The sequence below is a fragment of the Tauraco erythrolophus genome, chromosome 11, assembly GCF_009769465.1.
Source record: "Tauraco erythrolophus isolate bTauEry1 chromosome 11, bTauEry1.pri, whole genome shotgun sequence".
Taxonomy (NCBI): domain Eukaryota; kingdom Metazoa; phylum Chordata; class Aves; order Musophagiformes; family Musophagidae; genus Tauraco; species Tauraco erythrolophus.
In genome coordinates this window covers 19167417-19188601 of record NC_141475.1, presented here as the reverse complement: position 1 = coordinate 19188601, position 21185 = coordinate 19167417, and the positions used below count along the sequence as shown (strand labels likewise).

Below are 21185 nucleotides of genomic sequence, written 5' to 3'. Positions count from 1 at the left end.
AATCCCCGAGTGACTGAGCCCCTGAAAAATGATATGTCGCTGCTCCTTCATCTGTTACGAGGCTCCTGGCATGGCAATCCAGGCGCTCCCCCAGACACATGCGTTACCAGTTGCTTCCCATCTCCCTCCTCCTCCAAGAGGCTGATGCCTTGACCACCAGCACGCAGCAAAGACAGAAGATGCAGGTTTGACGCGACGATGGGTTAAACCTGTGGACAGTTCGTTTTGGCTGATTTAACTGCAGCCTTGTCCCTGAAACACCAGCTTTATCACTGGGAGCTGAGATGCATGCAGAGATACGGGTGACTTCTCCGTGCCCTGGGCCCAGACGGTCCCCCCACGCCATCTGTCAGAGCGATGGCCCAGCCCGTGACACCGGCACGGGCCCCTGCATGGCTGTGCTCTGCAGCTGCCAACGCTCAGATCTGCCCTCTCCTCCACGAGGGACCGCGGTGTCCAGGGACACAGGCAGGATGGGGCCAAATCTCCCATCTGCTCTAATACTGGTGGCAAACAGCAAAAAATCCTCCTTCCAGGGAAAGCTTCTTCCACTCGGTCGCTGTCTGCCCTTTCCGAGGGGCTCTGCCATGGCTGTGCATTACTCGTCCTCTGCATTTAGCAGCAGGAATTACAGCGGGAATCTGAACTGCTCAGGATTTTTGGGAGCTGCAAGTCCACCCCACAGCAAGTGTGGTCAGGGACCAGAGACCACAAAGAGCAACACTGATGCCGCTAGCCTCTGTAGCGTCGCGGTCCTTCCTTATGGGCTGGAGGTCATACGGATCCACCACTGCGAGTATATCCTGGGTCAGGTTGGAAAGTGGCCCTACAAACAGGACAGGAGCGTGTGCTCACGTGGCTGATGGCTTTGGGCAAGTCTGAAACTCCATTTACAAACTAAGCAACCGTTCAGCAAATGGTCAACTGCATAAGCTCATCCCAGGACCAATACAGATTTCTGCTTCTTCTGCCTCATGCACCACTTCCAATAATAAGAGCACCCCATCACATTCAACAGTACCATCCTGCTGGGGAACGCCGGCAGACGGGAACACCACTCATCGTCCAGAGACAGGCTGCCCTGCAGGGCCAACGGGCTCAGCTGTAAACTGTTTTGCCTATGGTGCAAGTGTGCCAGACAGCAGGTTTGCCAGTTGCAAGTGGACTGCACAGCACACCTGAACACATGGGCACCTTGGTCTTCTGATGATGAAATGAGTCTAGTTCCTGCCAAAATCACATCTCGTGGAATATCTCCTTTAAATTTCCTCTTTCTTATTCCCTAAACTCTGTCTGGTATCTACTCTGCAGAAGACTTCATCCCCAAAAACCTTGATACCTCTTTATGTACAGATCTAATGTGCATTCACAGGGCTAAATCATAACAAGAGCCACTGGGAGGTATCTCAAAGCACACCCACCACCTCTCTGACCACAGCCTCAGGAGACCAAAGAGGCAAAATCTTAGCAAGACAGCGGGTCCCAAAAAGCTCATCTCCTCCTTGGTACCACTGCAGAATCAAGTCGCCTTCTCCTTGCTCATCCCTCCTGGTCCACAGCCAGGCTTGCTCCAAGTGCTGCTGCTGGCAAAGCCTAGGCTTGTGGCACAGTCAGCAGGACTGGAGAGGGACGTCCAGGGAATGCACGTCACAAGTGTGTCCAACTGTTAGCACCTTCCATCAGAAAAGGAAGACGTGACAGAAGGGACCAGGACAAGCCAAAGCAGGACATGGGATCTGGGACAACACAGCCACCTCCAGAGGACACTCCCTGCACTTTACAAAGCAGCACTCCTGAGCTGGACACATACACGAGGGGGTGATTTATTGAATGGCTTCAGTCCCCAGTCCCACTTGCAAGCAAGCATTAAGTCACTAAAGTACAGCAGGACTTTAGGCAACTGCTAATGAGTAAATGGAGCAAATAAGCTAATTAGAAGAGTGACAGTCAAATGAGTGATGTTGGGAAGATGATTCACTCCTGCAGCGATAAGCAGGCCACAGCAGAGAGACCATTTCAGGAACGTGCCCTTTCTCCCTGTGGAGTAGAACTTGCCTCAGAAGAGGCTGTGCTATGCTGAGACGCAAATGTAGAAAGGCAGATGCTTCACAAAAACTTTTTTTGATGGTGATAAGCATCCAAGTAAGTGTCCTGAGCTGCAGATGCACCAAACATGACAATCAGTGTGAGCAGCAAAAGCCTCCATCACAGAGAGCTTCACAGGTCCTCTTGGTCTGAGGGGAGACCAAAGGGTTTCCAGAGCTTCCCTGCTTCTAAGAGCATGTGTCTGGGTACCATATTGTGCTTTAAGGCCAGTCCCACACCCCTACATCATCCTCACTCTTGGTTCATTCTTTGGACCAGTTGGGATACCATGATGTGAAAAAATGGCACAAACATGAACCATGGAGCCTGCCAGCAGCCCTTCACAGAGCAAGCTGGATCCTGTGAGTCTGCTAACAACCCTCATGCAACTTGAAGGCTGAAACACTCCAACCAGCAATAACAGGGACGCTTTTTGGGGCAAGGAAAGGCTCAGCCTGACCCTGCCATCCAGTGAACCTCTGTTGCCCAGGAGATACCCCCACTGCTGGCTGCATGGGGCTGGAGGCACTGGGGGAAGCTGCTGGCAGCCTTGCAGCACCATGTTCATGCACCATGTCCATTCATTCTCCCTCTACATAACCACCAGCTACGGTAACGCAGAAGGGGTGAGGGTTGAAGATGGAGACACAGCAGACAGCTATGGCCAGACGTGTTTGACAGCACAGTGCTGTTCTCACCTGCATGGGCCTGGAGAACATGTTGGTCAGCACTTCTTTCCTGGCTTCGGAGTATTTGTCAGCACCAAATGTTTCACTTAAGCTTTTCTGGAGGAGAAAAAAGAGACAGTACTCAGTGTTGGCAAGCCGTGGTGGTAGGGGGACCCAGGCAGACCTTACTGGGGCAAACAGTAGCTCGTCAGAGCCAAATACCTCCTTTCCCTGCAAATCTCCTTGTAAACCAAAAAGCACACATGAAATTGGATTTTTCTCTGGTCCCGGCAGCCCCAACAGGACTGCACATACAGTCCTTCTGACCCCAACCTGCCAGGGTCGATGGCAGGGAACACCTGGGGCACAGGGACCGTTGGCTCCGTCTGGGGTCGTGCAGTGTGTGAGAGCGCCGGTAGCCCCTCTCCCGACTTGTGCCTGGCTCCCAGCCAGCTACTAAGAGCTTCAGCCTGTGGACTAATGGGACCCTGAGGAGCTGTGGATATGGGAGGTCACTGCCTGGGGCCAGCGGTGAGGAAGGGCTGGAGGGTTCAAAGTGCAGAAGAGGAGCTGAGTGCGCAGCCCCACATCTGCTGACATAGCCCTGGCACAGCCAGCAAGCGGGGAAAGCAGTCCCAGCTGACAGAGGGGTGTGCGGGAGGCCAGCGGGGATAGGATTAACAGAGGATTATCCACAGCCCAGTTGCGGTGAGTAAAGAAAATCCTGGAACCTGTGCTGTGCTGTTCAGTTGGAGTTCAGCCTCAGGACACACTCAGCTGAGGATTGGTCAGATACATCCCGCACTGGCTGCGTCTGACCTTTCCCAGCACTGCTCTCCGGTACTTCCCAGTCTCCCTGCTCCCCACCCTGCCCTCTCGGAGACCTTCAGCAGCCCAGACAGAAACACCCCCTTGCAGAGCTACTTTTCCTGTGGTACAGAGCAAAAGCCCTGCCCAGGACCTGCCGAGAAGGCAGAGAAAGGAAATGTGGGTGTTCCACTGAGCGCCCCTGCACCGAATCAACCTTCTCATTGCAGAGAGGGCAGCGCTGGGGTCAGTTGCAAGGTCCTCCTCACCCTGCTCTAAGCTCTGTGCACAATATCAGCTGACTGGGACAGGCTGGGCCACCCTTGCTCAGCACTGGTGGGGTCAAGAGTGAGGGAGGGAGGTGTTTTGTTCTGGCACGGGATAGTTGTCAGCTCTGCTTGGGCAGAGGCAATAAACCAGACGCTGCCGCAAACATGCCATCACATAGCTGCCCACCCATGGCCCCGCTCCCCACCAGGCTGGTGCACTCACGTGCAGAGTCCCTGCGCTGCTGAAGTCAATGTCAAGGCCGACTTGGTTACAAAACTCCATGAGGTCTTTCAGCAGCTTGGTCTGGGGTGGGGGATGGCGGCGAAGCAGGGCCTGCTTGGGGAAGGAGCGGTAGATCTGATGGGCCACGGCCATGTTCGCGAGCAGCATGAACTCTTCCACCAGCCTGCAGCACAAGAAAAACAACCCCAGACCCCAGTTAGAGAGGGGAGTCCCCTGGGAAGTCACGCCAGTCCATAGTGATTGGAACTAATATGTTACAGGGGGACAGGAGAGTAGCTTGTAGTTGCTGTTATAAGCAAAGATTAGACGTGAGACTGCAGCAAATCCTCCCCCCCCCAACATTCTCACTTTATAGCTGAGGTTTCCCTGGGGACTCAGAGCAAGCTGTCCTGCTGGCACAGACAAGCAGAAGTCAGTGATAAATTGACAGCTTAAATTAGGACAAAATAATCTCCCTTTAGGTCATTTTATCTCCTGAAGCGCTCGACAAGCAAAACAAACATTGTGTGAGAGATAGCATGGAAAGCAAACACACATTGCTGTCTTCCCGGGCCAGAGAAAACAGCGTCTCGCTCACTCCCCCATCCTGAGCTCGACATGTGTGGTCAAGCCCAGCCACCAAGCCCTGCCTTTGCACCGGCCTTCCACCCACGGCAACATGCAGCACGGCCCCCGGGCAGCGCAAGCCACCAGCGCAGCTTGCTGCGGGGCTGCCTCCGGCATCCGGGCGATGCAAAGACTTGAGGGCTCCTCCATGCAAACTGCAGACTGCTGGGGTTACCCCAGAATGGGGTGAGCCACCCCCCTTCCACCTTGGAACGTACAACAGAAATCTCTGGGGCTATGCACTACAAAGAAAAGCGATCCCAGCTCTAGAGATCATATTTGGAGCATTTATGGGTTGTGCTACCAGCCATAGGGCTGTGCCACGGGAGATTTGTTTAACTGGGCTTAGATAAGCAGAGAGATATGCTTAACTGGGCTTCCCGCTATTTGCTGCACGCATTCCCAGAGCTCCTAACTGGTGCTAATTGCCAAAAAAGATAATAGATTTACAGAAGTAACCTCATCCCCCGAGCAACGTCCAAGCGAGCTGTCACTGATTGCACTGGCTCAGCCTCGTCTCTCCTGCAGGCAAAGCAGCAATTTTGCAGGGCTGGCTGGGGGACCAGGGCTGGAGGCAGTGGTCCCGCAGCTCCTGGCCCTGGCCATCACTGCGAGGACTGGCCAGGTGAGATGTGCAGGGTGCTGAGCTCCCAGGGCGCTTGCTACAGCAACAAAGCCTTCCCAGCCTGAGAGTACTTGCCAAGAATTCAAAAGAGAAAGGAAATAAAGACAAGCCCAGAGGAGGAATAAGCACCTGACGGTGATAATCAGTGGTGGAAATGTTGGTCTTTAATGGGAAGGAGCTTCCTTAGTAAAGAGCCTCGTGGGTCCCCCCCTAGCATGTTGTGCCAGAGGCCAATACTTCAGACCCCGTAGGGAGGGCAGTAGGGACACCCTCTCGCGTGGGCAGCACAGTCTAAGTGGGAACGGGTCACCTATCCTGTCCCCTAGGAGACCTGCCGATGGGCAGATGCTACCAGAAGGGCGAGGGCTGGGTCAGGGGATGGTGGACAACGCGCCCGAAGCCTGGTGTGGGAGCAGGGTCAGTACACACTCGTGATGGGTGACTTCCAAGAGGGTCGAGCCAAGCTCTTGCTGCTCCTGTGCAGCTAAGCCAGCAGATGGCAACATCGGTCCCTCTACGGCCACCAGCACCCGGGGGCTGCAGGACAGCATGGCCCAAGGGTGCTGGGCACCCCGGCGGCGCAGCACCCCTGCGGGGAGGCAGGGCAGGGAGTAGCACGCAGCGGGTTGCAGCACGGTCATCCCCATCTCCTGGGTGAGGGTGGACCCACCAGCTCTCACCCAGCTGCTGCCCTCGCACACAGCATGTGGGGAACAGTGGACTGAGGACATGTTGGAGGCAGTGCCAGCCCACATTCCTACCTGGGAAGCCCTTTCTGCCCCAAGGCAGCTCGTAGCAAGGCACAGCAAAGAGCGGGGGCTGCGAAAAGCAGCGCCTCTCCCTCCGGTGGGCTTCGGTGCAAAGAAAAAGGGAGACGTTTCCAGGCCCAGCTACACAGATGCAGACGTGGGTGAAGGCTGGCCACGGAGTCCCTGTGCCTCCCTCCATGTATGGCCTCTACAGAGTGATGAGTTCTACAGATGAACATCATCTCTTCGTCACAGGCACAACGTGCTTATCTCCTGTCCTAGAGATGAACGCTGTGAATGCTCAAGCAGTCCCAGCCGCTCTTGCTCCCGTTGGGCACTACAGCGTGAAGCCTTTACCTCTTACCTCCAGCGACACTTTGGGCTGACTGCAATTTCCACCTGATTATTAAGTTCTGTATCTTGTTTTAAAATTTTGGAGCTTAATGCTTTGAAAGTTTCCTGGGATATCCTCTTTCCGATATTGCAGGTAGCACTGAGTTGAAGGTAAGCCCTAAGCACCCTCCTGCCAGGGATGTGTTTACAGCCGACGAAAAACTAACAGCACATACTTCTCATTTTGCTCTGCAAAACCCTGTCCTCTCTCCCTTCAACACGTCCACACCTGGAGCACCAGCCCCTAGACAGCATCCAAGACAGCCCCCATCAAGAGGAGGTACCCAGCACATGGCTGGATTGATCTCATGGGCAGGAAAATCCTATCAGGAAGCACCCAGGAGCTTTGCACCCATGACAAGGTGTGCAGGATGTGACCACAGGTATTCAGACTTGAAAAGCTACTTGTCTTGCTCGCTCACCCAAAGGCAGGGGCAGGCTTTGGGAGACATGGCTGTAGTTGGGCTTCCAAGGAGCAGATAACGCAGATGAGGTTGGATACTGCCCTGTATCCGGAGGGATGAGAAGCCCCAGGGACCCAATGGGTGGGTTCGTGTCAGCTCAGGTTAATGAACCACGGTGGCCCAGGAAGGCTCACTGCCCTGCGGGTTGATGCCAAAACACCTTGCAGAGATGGAGGATGCTCAAGGCCAGGTTGGATGAGGCTTTGAGCAACCTGATGTAGTGGAACGTGTCCCTGCCCATGGTAGAGGGTTGAAACTAGATGATCATTGAAGTCCCTTCCAACCCAAACTGTTCTATGATTTTTTTGATTCTATGGATGATCCTCCTCAGCTCTGGACCAGCCAGGGGTCACAGAGCTGCTCCTCACACTCACCCTGTTGCTGCAGCCCTGCAAGCATGAAAGGGATGAATGGCATGGGGCTGCTCCATGCTAACTCCTAGACAGGTTTGTTTCAAACATTGAGACTTGGTCCACAGGAAGAGGAAAGCAGCTTCCAGAAGGGACAGGTCACAGCTGGGCTAATCCAGAGCATGTGGGAGCATGCCAGGGTCAGAGGGAACGGGCTGAGGACAGTGAAGGAGCTGGCATCTGCACCCAGAGTTAAGCCAGGTCACCTCTTCTGCAGAGGAATGGGGTGTGTGGCTCAGGACACGAGGAGCAAGCCAAGATCTGCAACAAATAGCTTCACGGGGCAGTCTCACTGCCCCTAAAAGGGAAACCTTATTCCCGTATGGGGCTTACGCTGAGACTCTGCACAGGACATCGGAGACTGAGGAGGATGAGCCAGGGCTGGGACAGCCCATGAAGCCGGCATGGCTTTGGATGCTGAGGAGCAGCAGGGCACAGCGAAGCTGCTGCCTTCCTGCCCTCCCTACTTGGCCTTTTAGCTGCAGTTTTAGCTTCGACTCAGCAAGTGCTACGCCACAGCTTGGAAAGAAGTAATGGATGCTGAGGCAGGCGGGAGCGGAGGCTGGCTGGCAGTGGCCGGGGGCCAGACCAGGGTCTGGCACTGGCGTTCCTGAGAGCCATGCTGAAGCCCTGCTAACTCGTCGGCAGGTCAAACGATGAGTTTTGTTGTTTTTTTTTTTTTTTTCTTTTTTACTTAAAACAGCCTAGCTCAGAGGTTTGGCTCGGTGCGGCTGGCAGACAGGAGCGCAAAGAAAAATATTTCATGGCTAAAAAAATGGAGACAGAAAGACTGGTCCATCTGAATGCGCGCTGAATGAATCCCATGTGAAACGCATTCGAACGCCATCGCTACAGTTTCCTCTGGATTAGCCGAGCTATCCTTGGCTCCCGGCTCCATAAAATCCCATAAACAATCTGATCTGAACTTTTGCCCTTTCTGTGCCGATGTGAGGTTTCCTCTGCTGTCCCGTGGAGAGGGCTGGGGGTTAGCAGGTGGCTGTCCCCCCCAAAGGTGCCTCCAGATCCTGGCTGTCCTGCTCGCTGGGGCTGCAGGAGGGAGCATTTCCAAACCTGTTCAATGCATCATTTAATGCGTGCACATGCGAGAGGGAGGAGAGGGAGGGGCGGGACGGCTTGCGAGCTCTGTAACATGCGTAAGCATCTTCTGCCGGCTCTTTCAATACCCAGACTTTCCTTACGAGTTACGGGCTTGGTGCAGGAGTCAGTGGGTGAAACTCTATAGCCTGCCCGATGCAAGAGGTCAGCCGGAGTGTACGGTTTTCAAAAGCATTCGCCTCCGAGTTTCAAATGTGATCGAGGCACGCCGGCTGCTACATCCCACGGGGGATGATTTCAGGCTCCTGAGATGCTCTTAAATGTGGGACTCGGTGCTTTTTGAAGCACCTTAAGTGATGGTCTTGGGTTCTGTAGGAAAACAGCCACCTATGAAACCGCCCAGCTGAGGAGGGCTGATGACGTCTTGACGGCAGCCCCGAACCCAAGCTGCTGGGCTGGAACTCCTCTCGCACAGCTCCTACCAGAGCCAAATATCTGAGGGACAGGGGAAGAGGAGCTGTACATTCAGACCCTGGCATTGCTTTAGTAGCAGCATCACCATTTGCTCCGTAAAAGGTTAGCTAGACCCTTCCCAATCAATTGATAGCAACCTTGGAAAATCTACTCACATCCTCAGCAAGTTGGCTGGTTGATGGCAAATAAAACATTAGTATCTTGTGCCAAATCTCTGCAGAGTGAAGCGGGGCAAGGAAAATGCTTGTTTGGCTGCTTGTCTCCATGGCAATGCAGCCAGGCTATACAGCAGCCATCGAAGTGCCCACTCTCCCTGATTAACTTGACAAATGGCATTAGCTAAGCAAGGTTTGCTGTGGAGAGACAAGGAGTACTTTGTTTGCAATCCAGTAAGTGCAGGAACGAGGCAGGCAGCTTGGTTAAAGCGAAGCAACGTTAAAAGATCTCCTGTTCCACCAGCGTAACAGACCCGTAGGCTTCAGAGCAAACAGCAGCGAGGTCGGGCTGAACAGGTGAGCACAGCTCTTCTCCCACGCCACTGTCTTCACCTCCATCCCCTCCTGCAAGATGTAACCACTGGGTGTATCCAGGCAGCGCAAGTGTACTCATAGCTGAGGTGTAGACTCAGAGATAAACTCAAAACACCATGTAGTCCTCCCATGGCAGAGGTTTTTTCGCTTTTGACAGACTGGAGAAGTTGGTCCTTTCTTTACATGTAGCTCACTGTGGAAACCTGATCCCAAAGGGACAGAGCTGAATCATCCTGAGCTGGAGTCTGAGCCCTCTTCCAATGGTGGACCATCTGGTTGAGTGAGCTGTCACCAGGTAAATCCCAGCATCTTTCCAGTATCTCAGGCTTGAGCCAAATGTGACCAAATAATTTCTGCAAAGGTTACCAAACTTCTTTCCCCTGTCCCGTTACAAATCCCATCTGCTCCTCTCCAGCTTGTCTCCTCATCACAGCACTTGCTCCATCCTGCACAGGGAACAAGGCTTTTGCCGTTCAAACTCCTTTCCATCTCCAGATGGGTTTACTATCCCGGCTCCATTTACTATCCCGGCTCATTATGGGTTTATGCTTCAACCAGCAGTCAAGGTCTCTGGTTTCTCAATCTACGGCTAAGTGTCTGCCTCAGGTGTCCAGCTCCATCCTGGATATCAATGGGGATAGGACAGAAAAGCTATGAAGGCATCACACTCATTTTGTGTTTGGTTCAAACAGTGCCATGGGAGGCTAGTGCTGAGAAAAGAAAGCCCTGATCTGTTTGTGTGTGTCTGAGAGGGCTCTAAAGACACTGATGGATATATGTCCCCTTGCTAAGGGCAGTACACCACTGACAGCCCTTGTTCTTTGCTGGCTTGAAGGGGATTATCGCTGCAGTGCAATCTCATAACAAACAAGAGATCAGATCTACAGCTACCTCCTGGGAATGGGACTCTAAATCCTGCTGCATTCACCAACAGAAAGTCACCTTCCACAAAAGGCTGCAAACAGCCCTGTGCGCATCCAGCAGCAGCAGCAGTATCAGTATCAGCTGAAGGAAAACAGTAAAGAAACAGCACCAGAATTAAACCAACAAAGTCTCTCCAAAGCGTTAAGTCCAAAGATGCTGGATGTGGTACGACTTTTTCTTCTTTTCTTTAAATCATGTACGTTTATTTTTGATTACAGCTCTTCCATGAAGCATGAGAGGTTTCTATAAAAGCTCTTCTAAAAGCAACATGAGCTAATCCCGCATCTCCTGAGAGCACAGCCAATGTCAGAATCATGCTCTTTGGTGAGTGGCTGGAGCAGCGCTTGCGAGGGCTCTTTTTTTCTGCAAGAACGGTGTACTGCCTGCCTGGTGACACTCTGCCTACCCTACGAACAGGAGCATCTTCAGCCATGCACTCCAGAACAGCACTGCTGCTTGGAGAGTTATAGAATCATAGAATGGTTAGAGTTGGAAGGGACCTCAAAGATCATCTAGTTCCAACCCCCATGCCATGGGCAGGGAAATCCTCCAGTACACCAGGCTGCCCAAAGTCTCATCCAGCCTGGCCTTGAACACTTCCAGGCATGGGGCATCTACAACTTCTCTGGGCAACCTCTTCCACTGCCTCACCACCCTCTGAGTGAAAAATTTCTTCCTTATATTCAATCTAAATCTCCCCTCTTTCAGATGAAAACCAAATCCCTTCTTATCCAAAAAATTGGATTGCAGTGTTATATATGAGCTTTGCAATGTTGGTGTGGAGCTCCCTTTGCCAATGACAGTTGCCAAAATTCCAAAAGTCCTGCTTTTTTTTGAAATAAAAAGTAGTAAAAGGCAAGAACGCTGGTGGTTCCTGGCTTGGTGAAAGTCATTTGTGCTCCTTTCGCAGCTAGCGGTAGCCTTGAACAAAGCAGAGCTGAATAATGGAATTACTTCACTTTCTGAGATTGCTCAATTAGCTCTTGGTTAAAACTGTTAACATTGAAACTTGATGAGAATAGCAGCTCTGAGGCAGTTTTAGATTCATTTCTTACTAAGCTAGAATGGCTTTTCCCTCTAATGAACTCCCTTTCCGGGGTATAATGAATGCCCTTTTTATTAGCTATGGTGCCTTCCCAGTAATAGATGCCTACAACACAAATGCATGGGAGGGTCTTCTGAATACAAATGTCACTTACCGGCCACTCTCACACCTTGAGGCTGGAAATGCCATGAGACCACTCTCTTTGCTTTATCCAAATTAACTGCGGTATGGTAGAAAGCCATTTTAAGCTCTCAGTACTAAAGCTGAGCTACTGAAGGCATTTGGCATGATTAGGAATTAATTGCTTAAAGCCTGAGGTACTGGGTTTGCACACGGGGATTTAGACCGCTAAAAAAACCTCAACCATTTGCCTCAGTTCCTTTGAATTTATCGACGCTGCTTTGCAGCCCCGTTACATAAAGGAGCTGACTTAATCTGGCAGCATGACATCAGGCCTGACGTCGGGGCGCTGACGACAGCACAAGTGGCCATGGAGCCTCCGGCACCTCTTGGCACTCAGCTGCGCGGATGGCAAATGCTCCCCGCCGGGCCTGGAACTCCTCAACCTCATCTGTGGTTTGCATGGAAGGGATAAAGTCAACGCCCACCTGTCCCACCACCCTCCATCCCATCTTGATCCAAGTGGCAAAGGAAACACCATGGAGCTGAAGAGCAAGTGTTGCAGAGGACGCAGCCTCTGCCAGCTGCGCCTCTTCATTAAATGTTAATATGACTGCAGTCTGCTCCTTTTCATGCAAATTGGTGACAACCTTCAGACTCCTGGCACGAAGCTGAAGTGCCCCTCTGTGCCAAAACAGCATCTTCAGCCGCCGCAGGGCCAGGGATGAAAGCTTAGACCTGCACCCATGTGCTGGGCCATGCAGGACATGGAGGCACAACTTCAGCAGGCTCCCTTGGACCCAGCTCCAGTGCTCTCCACAATTTTCTCAGGACTATCACGTTTTTGAGCCCAGGGCAGAGGACTTCACCCTCAGCATCACAGACAGAGGTAGATCTCCCTCCAGGAATGGCCTTCCTGGGTCAAGAAACCTCTTTTTCCATGGGGCCCAAAGAAGCCCGCAGAGTGCCGCCTGCCCAGTGTGGGCACACAGCCCCACACCCACATTCCCCCGAGAAATGCCCCCGGCGCCAGAGCTGCCTGGTGCTGCTGTACACACCTCCATGCCCCTGCTGATGTCAGCACCAAAGTGACGGTGTTATTCCAAAAACCTCCTTTGAAACACAGCCCCTTTTCCCTGCCTCAGGATTTTTCCGTGGGGAAGATGATGGCAGTACTGGAAAGGGTTTGCAATCCCTGTGTTTACCTCCAGGAGCCATGCGGTTGGGAATCCCAGCCCGGCTCCACACAGACCTGTTTCAGATCCAGTTTGTCTTTCCAGGGAGCCACCGGCTCACTGAGATCTCGTCTCCGAGAGGGAGTTAGGATGGCCGGGGCCTTGCTCCTCCTCTGCAGAGCCGCAGGGGAGGGATAAGCAGTGACCACTAATGCACACAACTCAACACTGTGTTCAGCTAATGGGTCTCAGGAGAGCAATCCCTGCCTGGGCTGGCAAGCCTTACTTTTGGGAATGCGTTAGGATGCTCCCAAGCAGGGATGCTGCCCAGCTGCCCCAGGGCCAGAGCAGGAACTCGAGATAGTTTTCTCCGGCCCATGGGAACTGCTGGTGGTCAGAAGAGCCCAGAGCCAAGCTGGGTCTGGGACGGTGCATGGCAGACGGGAGATACCCCACAACGAGCACCCAAAGCAGGACTGGCAGTCCACATTCCTGAGACGCTCAGCCTGATACATGACTGGCTCCACAAGCAAAACTTATGACAAGACACATAATATTAATGTCATCCAGAGTCCCGCTACAAAGGGAATGGAAAGAATTCCTGAAGAAATGCAGACAGCCCCTGTCCTGATGGGAAAGTCTCCATCCCCACACATCAGGTCAGCGCTGCCTGTTATCAGGCTGCATTTCCCACTGAAAGGAGGAAGCAGGAATGAAAGGCACTTTTCCTCACCGTTAAAAAGTTTACACAAGCGATTTATGGGTCAGAAAAATTAGCAAGTCCGTCGCTGAACACTCCATACAGCAGCATGTGTTACATGGCTGCTGACCAGAAATGCCAAGACCCATTAGGCGGAAGCAGAGGGCAGCATGATGGAAAGTTAAAGATGCTTTTTGCCCATTTAATTAATTAGTCAAGTCTTTTTTCCATCCCCCGAAGCCTTCATTAATGTAACACTGAAGCGAAGGAATATTAACAATTCAGACAACACATTAATATTAACACGACACCTGCAAAATGTAAATGTAAGTCCATTAGGTAAACAGATGATCTTAAGCCATTGAGGCAGAAATAACATTCTGACATTTCCTAGCATGAGTATCCTGCAGAAATACTGTCCATCACTTCTGCTCCATTATAAAGCCATGGCCCCTTGTATGTAGGGGGCTCCTCATCTGTTACCAGTCCCTGAAAGGATGAGAAAAACTTACATTTCCATTATGACATTTGCCAGTTTCATATGGAAAGTGTCTTAATAAAGCCATGTCATGAGCCAGAAAGATCAAAAGGGATTTTTAAAAGGGTTTTATCTCTGTGTTAGCAAGTGATGGACCTAAAACCTGAAGATGATAGCTGGTAAATATTAACCTACACTTGGGATCGCTCCAGAACCTGAGCTTTGGTGGTTTAATCTGAGACAAGTTTTCAGTAAGGGAGAAACAAACTGTTAATCACCTGGAGAACTGATAAGTGCCGTAGGGAGTCACAGACTGCTAGAACCAGCCTTCTCGTACCACGTTCCCCACCAGCTAATGCTCTCCTCGACATTCCGGCTGAGGAGACATTCACACCCTGTGTGTGTGTTTCTCCCTCGAGTCTTTGGCTTTGCTTTTCCTAGTTACCGGGCATGGAAGAGTTGATTACTTCCAAAGCAGGAGACAAACTGATAGACAAGGGGGAAACAAAGAAGAAGGGATGAACATCCCAGACTGGAGGCACACCCTGAGATGGCCAACGACTGGTGAGAGCATCCATCTACCAACCAGGATGCGACCCACGGACAAACAAGCAGGAGTCTGCAGAAGCTCATGAAGAGGTGAACAACAAAAGCTAGCCAAAAAAGTCTAAAAGACCAAAACCATGGAAAATAATCTAAATAATCTGGCAGTCAAAGGCAGTGGTGGCATGACAACCCAGCATGTACCCCGCGATGTTCATGAAGTGAAAGCCAGGCAGTGACTTGCTAAGTAATGCTCACTTTTGCTGCAGGTTTCTGGTCCAATCTCCTGCTCAATGCAGGATAACTTCAAAGTCGGATCAGGTTGGCCTTTTCCAGTTGAGTTCTAGCAATCTCCAAGGACAACTATCTCACAGCCCCTCTAGTTGCCTGTTCCAGTCCTTAACCACGCTCATAAGTGTTGTTTGGGCTCAGAGGAAGAGACCTCCAGGAGAAGCAATCACCTGGACTGGCCAGCCTTCAGCAAGGGCCTTGCTGGAGGAGAACTGCTCAGGAGACATCAGCTGCAGATCAAGGCAACTAGAGCAACCACCAGGACCACCGGTTCTGAGAAGATCCATGTCAGGAAAACACATTCAACCTAGCAAGGTCGCCAGCAGACAACACCCAAAATGCAGCCGCTCCCCCGCTGTGGGACGGTCCGCTGGGGGTGCTGCTTTCCAGGCAGGGCTGTGGCTGTGGCCATGGAACTGGGCTCACAGCACTGTCCATCACCACTCCGGTTCGACCTCAGATTTGCAGTTGTAGTACAGAGTGTGGGCAGATTAAGGGGAACAGTTGTCTCAATACGGAGTGAGGGATCCAGCTGGCTCTGGCTGTATTATTCTTGGTCTGAGATGACTGCAAAGCACAACACATGAACCTTCTGGTTACCAGGACTTTCAAAGGGGGAGGCGAGCAAGGTATGGGGGACATGGACAGCAGATCGGGGTTAAAACAACCAATAAAAGTTGGCGAGGGATGAAAGAGAAATGGGCAACACAGGATTTGGGGGTGATGTGTTCTAAACAGGGACTACCGAAATACTCTGGATAACTTCTGTTTTCAGGCAGCCTCTTGGCAGATTAAAACGTCCCAGAAGGTTTTATATCCAGCTCCTACAATCTTAAACTAAATATTAGGTGAGAAAAACATGCTTCTAAAGAAAAGCCAGGCATAGCCCTGAGTGAAAAACAATGAGCAGGAGAATGAATGTATTGGGTTTGTTGAATATACAATCAACAACAGTTTTCCTTCCCAAAAATAAAGCCAAGGGACTGAAATGCAGAGATGAGCAGGATGGAAAAGCTGCATGAAATTTAGGCAGTCTCCCCCAACCCCACGTCTCCCTCAGGCACGGCTCTCACCTTGCCTGGCCTCAGTGGGCAGGCGCGGAGCTACGCCGTAAATCCTTGGGAGCACCTTACCCCTCTGCAGTGGGACAGGCTCAAAGTACAACGGGCCTTTTCCATCTGTAACTTCTCTCTTGACTTTTATGTGCATCGGTTCTAAAGCTATTTGATTTACTGGCGCAGGGGTTGTGAAGAGCCTGGCTTGGTCTGAGGACAACCCGAGGTTAAAGGCAGCAATGCAATTTCACCGCCCCGTCCATTACAAGAAAACATTCAGGTCTGGATTTACAGTCCTGTTCCAGCGAGCCCACACATCACGGCAGGCTGAAATTAGCCTCATTTACGCAACGGGATCAAGAGGAAACAGCTGAACATCCTACTGGCGTTCGGCACACAACGGAGAAAGCCAAGTGGCACGGGAGCACGCTGAATGGCACGCCGGCTGTCAGAGAGGAGGGCGCACGGTCGTAGGGACAGAGGGCTGTTTGTCTCCAGCTGGAGCTACTTACAGACAGACAGATAGATGAGGATAGATGAGGCAGTTTCAATGAGACCATAACAGGTAGGATGGGTGGCATGGGACCTATTGCTGTAAGCAAGGAAGAATCATATCCTTAAGGCCCAGAGATGGATATGACGACTCTCCAGAGCTGGATTAGCAAGAAAGGACTTTGTTTCACATCACAGTCCCTCTGCTGAGATCGTATAAAAGAGAGAACAAGCTCTGTTCACACTGAGATCTGCGAAACCTCACATGCTGCTGGGTGAAGGCAGCAAATGTGTCAGTCCCTGGCTGTCACAGCCAGTGAGCTAACCTGGTTCCTCCTGCTAGCTCCTCCACAGACTTTTATGGGTTTCTCAGCTGTGTCTAAGAGCAGAGGAATGAAAGCTAAATCCACTGCGATACCCTGAAACTGTTCCTCTGGGCCAGGGTTTTACTGCATCAAGGAAAGTTTGGTCAAAATGAAGATACAGGTGCGATGAAGAAGAGCTCTTCCCACGTTACCTTCCAGGCCCTGAACTGGAGGCTATAACCAGAGTTCAGCAGCACAGACCAACCTTCTGAAAAAATCTACCATCACTGAAAAGCAGACACACAGATCTGTCAGCACATTTGTACTGCTGAAACCAACGGATCTCAGCACTGGATCAAGATAAGATTTGCAACACTGTCATCTTGCAGAGCCTTGGCAGTGCCTTTTCATCTTTGGAAAAGGACCATTTCAGGCATCAGTTCTTGCCTTTGCATATGAGTGTTGCAAAGCCAAAACAACAACTTCTCTTGGAGCACGGGGCATATCCTAAGATGCTCCGGAGCTTTCTTGCCCTACAGACATTGAGTAGTAATCTCCAAATGACAAAACAGAAATAAAACCATATATCCTGGTTTTTGGTGAGCCTCCAGTCCAGGCCTGACAGATACCTGGCTCTGGGTGCTGCATCTCTCAAACTGCTTAACCCTTGAATGGACAGGGTCACTCAGTACATTTAGAAGAAGGAAACACAACATTAAATCCATCTTTTGTTTTTAAATTACCATCCTGGATTGGAGAGCAATGCCCATACCCTTTCCCAGTGCCCAAATCTGTCACCCCACATTGGGAATCACCAGCAAGTCATCATCTGCAAGAAACATGCTGTTGGAAGTGCAGCTGTGGTTCCAGCCCTAGCACAGAAGGACCTCAGTGGCTGGATCTCTTATGGTGGTTGGATTCCCACTAACAATATTCCTTCCAGGAAATCCAGTTTGTCATGCCTTCATACTCAGCAGTCAAATATTAATGACTTGGGTTCTAGATCTCTGTTTGGCCATCAGATCTATATGTTGGGTCAACCATTTGCAAATCTGAGAGTGCCAGCCTGAAACAGCCCATGTGGCTGGAGTGTACTGCAACCTCCAAGCTCAGACTGAGCAGAGAGGTCTCTTCTCCTTCCCAAGCCTTGAAAATACTGTGAGATGGGAAAAGAGAAAGTGGCCATGATGACTGCTGCCTCCCTGCCCTGGTCACACAGGTGGGAACACATTAAGGTCATCTGGGGAAGGCAAATGCAGTGCCATGTCTTCCCTGGAGTCTGACATGGAAATAGCTGCCGAGCTCTCTATCAGGAGTTGTTCCATAACATCACAGCAAAAGCTTTGAGACCTTCCTCCAACTGACCAACCTGTTAAATCCCTGGACAGCTGGGGAGAAGGCCAGTGAAGCTCAACCAGATGCCCTTCACTGACCAGTTTCAGGAGGGGACAAAACCACTCAGAACCATACCTGCAGCAGAACATGATCGTGCCAAGAGGCGTTAAAAGAAAAGGGACACACATGATAGTTAGACAATCCAAGTACCCAGGGGAGGTCAGGGATTACGTGAACCTGGTAACCCACCACAGGGGGTACAACTGCTCTGTTAATGCCCACACTTCACATGCTCACTTACTGCTGTCCGGACACGACAGACACCAGCAACTTCTGTGAATGCTCATGGGAGCGTGTCTGTCTGCAGCAGCAGAGGTACTAACCCCATTTCAGCCTGAGCTTGCTCCGTAACACACCGAGAAAGTCTCCATACAGCAAGGAAACAGTTCAGGAGCAATGCATGCATGGGCTGCATGTCAAAGCATGGGAAATACAGCTCATGGTACGTGCAATCCAGGCACATTACACCCTCTCTGAAAGCCACTCTCCCATTGTTATTTAACATCCTGCAAGTTTCAGCCAGAGACGCAGTCTCCCATCCACGCCCCGAATTGGCCTGGGAATAGCTGGGAAGAAGAAAGGGAGCTTGAAATGAACTGTGGAAAGATTTAAGTGCTCTAACTGCTGCTTTCCAACACAATTTTCCACTTGGGGCAAGGAAGCAGGAGAGCCTGACAGCAGTTTAGAGCCAGTCACAATTGTGACAGGTTCTTCTTTTCCATTTCCAACCAGCTCACAGGCAGAAGGAGCACTTTAACCTCCATCAATTATCGCAGCCTTATTCCAGCCCAGGGTTTCGGAGCAGCAGTGGCAAGCTCTTAGGTCCAGTTAGGAGCAGGTCCTGCCTCAAATTATGCTCTTCAGCTCAGTGCAGTAAACCTCTGTCATTCATGGAAGCGAGAGCTACTGCAACTCTTCTGACAGTACCTTAGTTCGCAGCTCAGGGCATCTCCAGCACCACTTCTGCCAGAGAAGAGGATCACACAAACAACTTCTTGCACTCCAGACCCTGAGAACAAGTTAACGGCCATTTAACAGACACATCTGTTGCACAACCAAGCCGCACACATGCACAAAAAGGAGCTTAACAGAGGAATACATCGCTTCTGCCTCCTCTCCGGCTATCAGAGACTCCTGCTGTAACTCTACCACCACGTGAAGTTTATTGCATTTATCGGTTCTGATCATTGGATATGCAGCCTGAAAGTGTGCATGTGGTGTTTAGGGAGCCACTGACAGCTTGAATACACACAGCCCTCGTGTAATTGGGGCAAAATTATTATGAAAGATTGCTATGCGGTTTCTCCCACTGCTTGGCTTCATTAAGCTATCAAAGATCGTTACAAACAAAAAGCTGTAACCAAGATGTGCCTGCGCAGGGTCGAAGTGTGCCCTAGCTCAGCATTTGAGCCCATGCCACTCTATGTCCCTTCTTGCTCCGCTGCCAACGGGGCCGATCCATCCTCAGCTGGTCTCCCCAGCCAAGGCCTGGCCCCTGCTCCCACCCGCTCCCAATGCCTGGCTGCAGGTACCATCCCTTCACACTCAGTGACGACAAGATGCGTCATTCTCCCTTCGCTGGTGACACAAGACCTTCGCAGAACTGCCCCCTCTGATGCTCATGACTCGCAAACTGCTCACAGGTATTTTTAGGATTACCCTTTGGCACTGAATAACGAAAGCAGGGAGATGATGCTGCAGGATGCAGCCGGAGCTCCTCCATGCTGGTGAGCAGCTGGTTGAGCTGCTTCATGTCTCTGAGTCAAAACCAAGCCCAGACACAAGCAAGGCAGTCATTTTTCCCCCTTCACCGCCTGCAACAGCTGATGGCTCTAACTGTGGCAATTTTACCAGTACAGAGCAGGTAAGGAGCAGGGCAGTGTGCCTGCGTGTCCACAGAAACGTTGTAAAGGAGGAAGGAGGACTGGCTACAAATTCAAATTTAGAGTCCTTTGGGCATATGGTGCCAGGATGCTGAGGTTCACAGTGCAGCAGCCATCATATTCAGCTCTGAGTCATGCAGGAACCAGCCTGGGGAGCAGTTACTGGTGTGTACAAATGTTCTTGGGCGGCAAGGAGTTTCCCATCAAAAACCCTTGAAGTCTTTATCTACCCCACTTAGGCTTGGGAGGATGCTTCCTCCTGCTTAGACAAGCGAAGCCTCAGCAGAGCATCTGTTGAGGGGGCTGAGATGCTGGAGGGGAAGTGTCCAGCAACATGGATGAGGGGTGAGCAGCAGTCACGGCGGCACAGCAGGCTGGCCCTGCCAGCCTCACCCCGCTCCCCTGCCAGCACTTGTGACTGTAGGAACTACGCTCCATTACGAACAAGCTGTTCCTCTGATTCAGCCCTCCTGACTCCTCTGTTAAAGAAGATTTTTCTGAAATTGTCTGGGGCTTTGACTAGCCAAATGCACTTTTAAATCTGACTTCGGTCATACTGCTCCCTGCAAGCCCAGCCTGTGCTACCAAGAGCCACGGGTCCGGAGGAAACCCTTGAACCACAACCTGCTCCGAAAACCATGTCTGCAGCACCAGCAAGCTCCCAAGCCTCGATCCTTCCCCCACATCCTTGCACACACACGAACTTTTTCTTCTAGCAAACCCATCGACTACCCTAGGACTGAAAGGGAAAACGTTAACAGCAAGTGCACACCTAGATGTTCATTTCGTATGTGCTGACAGTCTCACTTTAATCCTACTATGAAGGTTTAAGGTGTTAATGGGAACCTTGATGCATTTCAGAGGGAACGCGCACGGATAGAAGATAGATGTGTGAGTCTAAAACCCTGCTCCCAGATTTCACATCAAGTGCTGGATTTGTTTATATCCATATGATACAATCTCCATAAAAGCAATCAACCACCACCAAAAGGAGATGTTTCAATATCCACACAGCCTTCACACAGACTAGGCATTAGGTTTGCTTTTATGATGCAGAATAATATAATGGATTCCTTCCACAAGTTCCCAAATGTTGTTATTAAGTATTGCTTCTCTAATAAAATATGCTGCAACATACAGTAGTACATGATGTGGCATTTACACAAGCCTTTTCTCTATATAGGACGTGCTGGCTTTTAAACAAATCTGTCTCTTCTATACACTACAGAAGCACAAGATGAGTAATTATGCTCTCTGCTTAATAATGTTTTTGCACTGGCCAATTTAACAGCTAATCTCCACAAACCTCTGAGATAGTCCCCCAGCAGCTACATTTGCATGTTGTAATCAAGTCTTGCTATTAAATCATACTTTGCAACAATAGCTGAGCTGTCAAGTA

At 51.0% G+C, this 21185-nt stretch overlaps 1 protein-coding gene across 1 annotated transcript in view; it reads right to left on the bottom strand.

Annotated features, from left to right (window-relative positions):
* DIS3L2 (DIS3 like 3'-5' exoribonuclease 2) overlaps positions 1 to 21185 on the bottom strand; it is a 194895-nt gene that overhangs the window by 6809 nt on the left and 166901 nt on the right. Inside the window, exons 15-16 of the mRNA XM_086618081.1 lie at positions 4053 to 4236; positions 2784 to 2870 (exon numbers count right to left, since the gene is read on the bottom strand). Coding sequence (XP_086474207.1) covers positions 2784 to 2870; positions 4053 to 4236 — 271 coding nt within the window. The remainder of the gene's footprint in view (positions 1 to 2783; positions 2871 to 4052; positions 4237 to 21185) is intronic.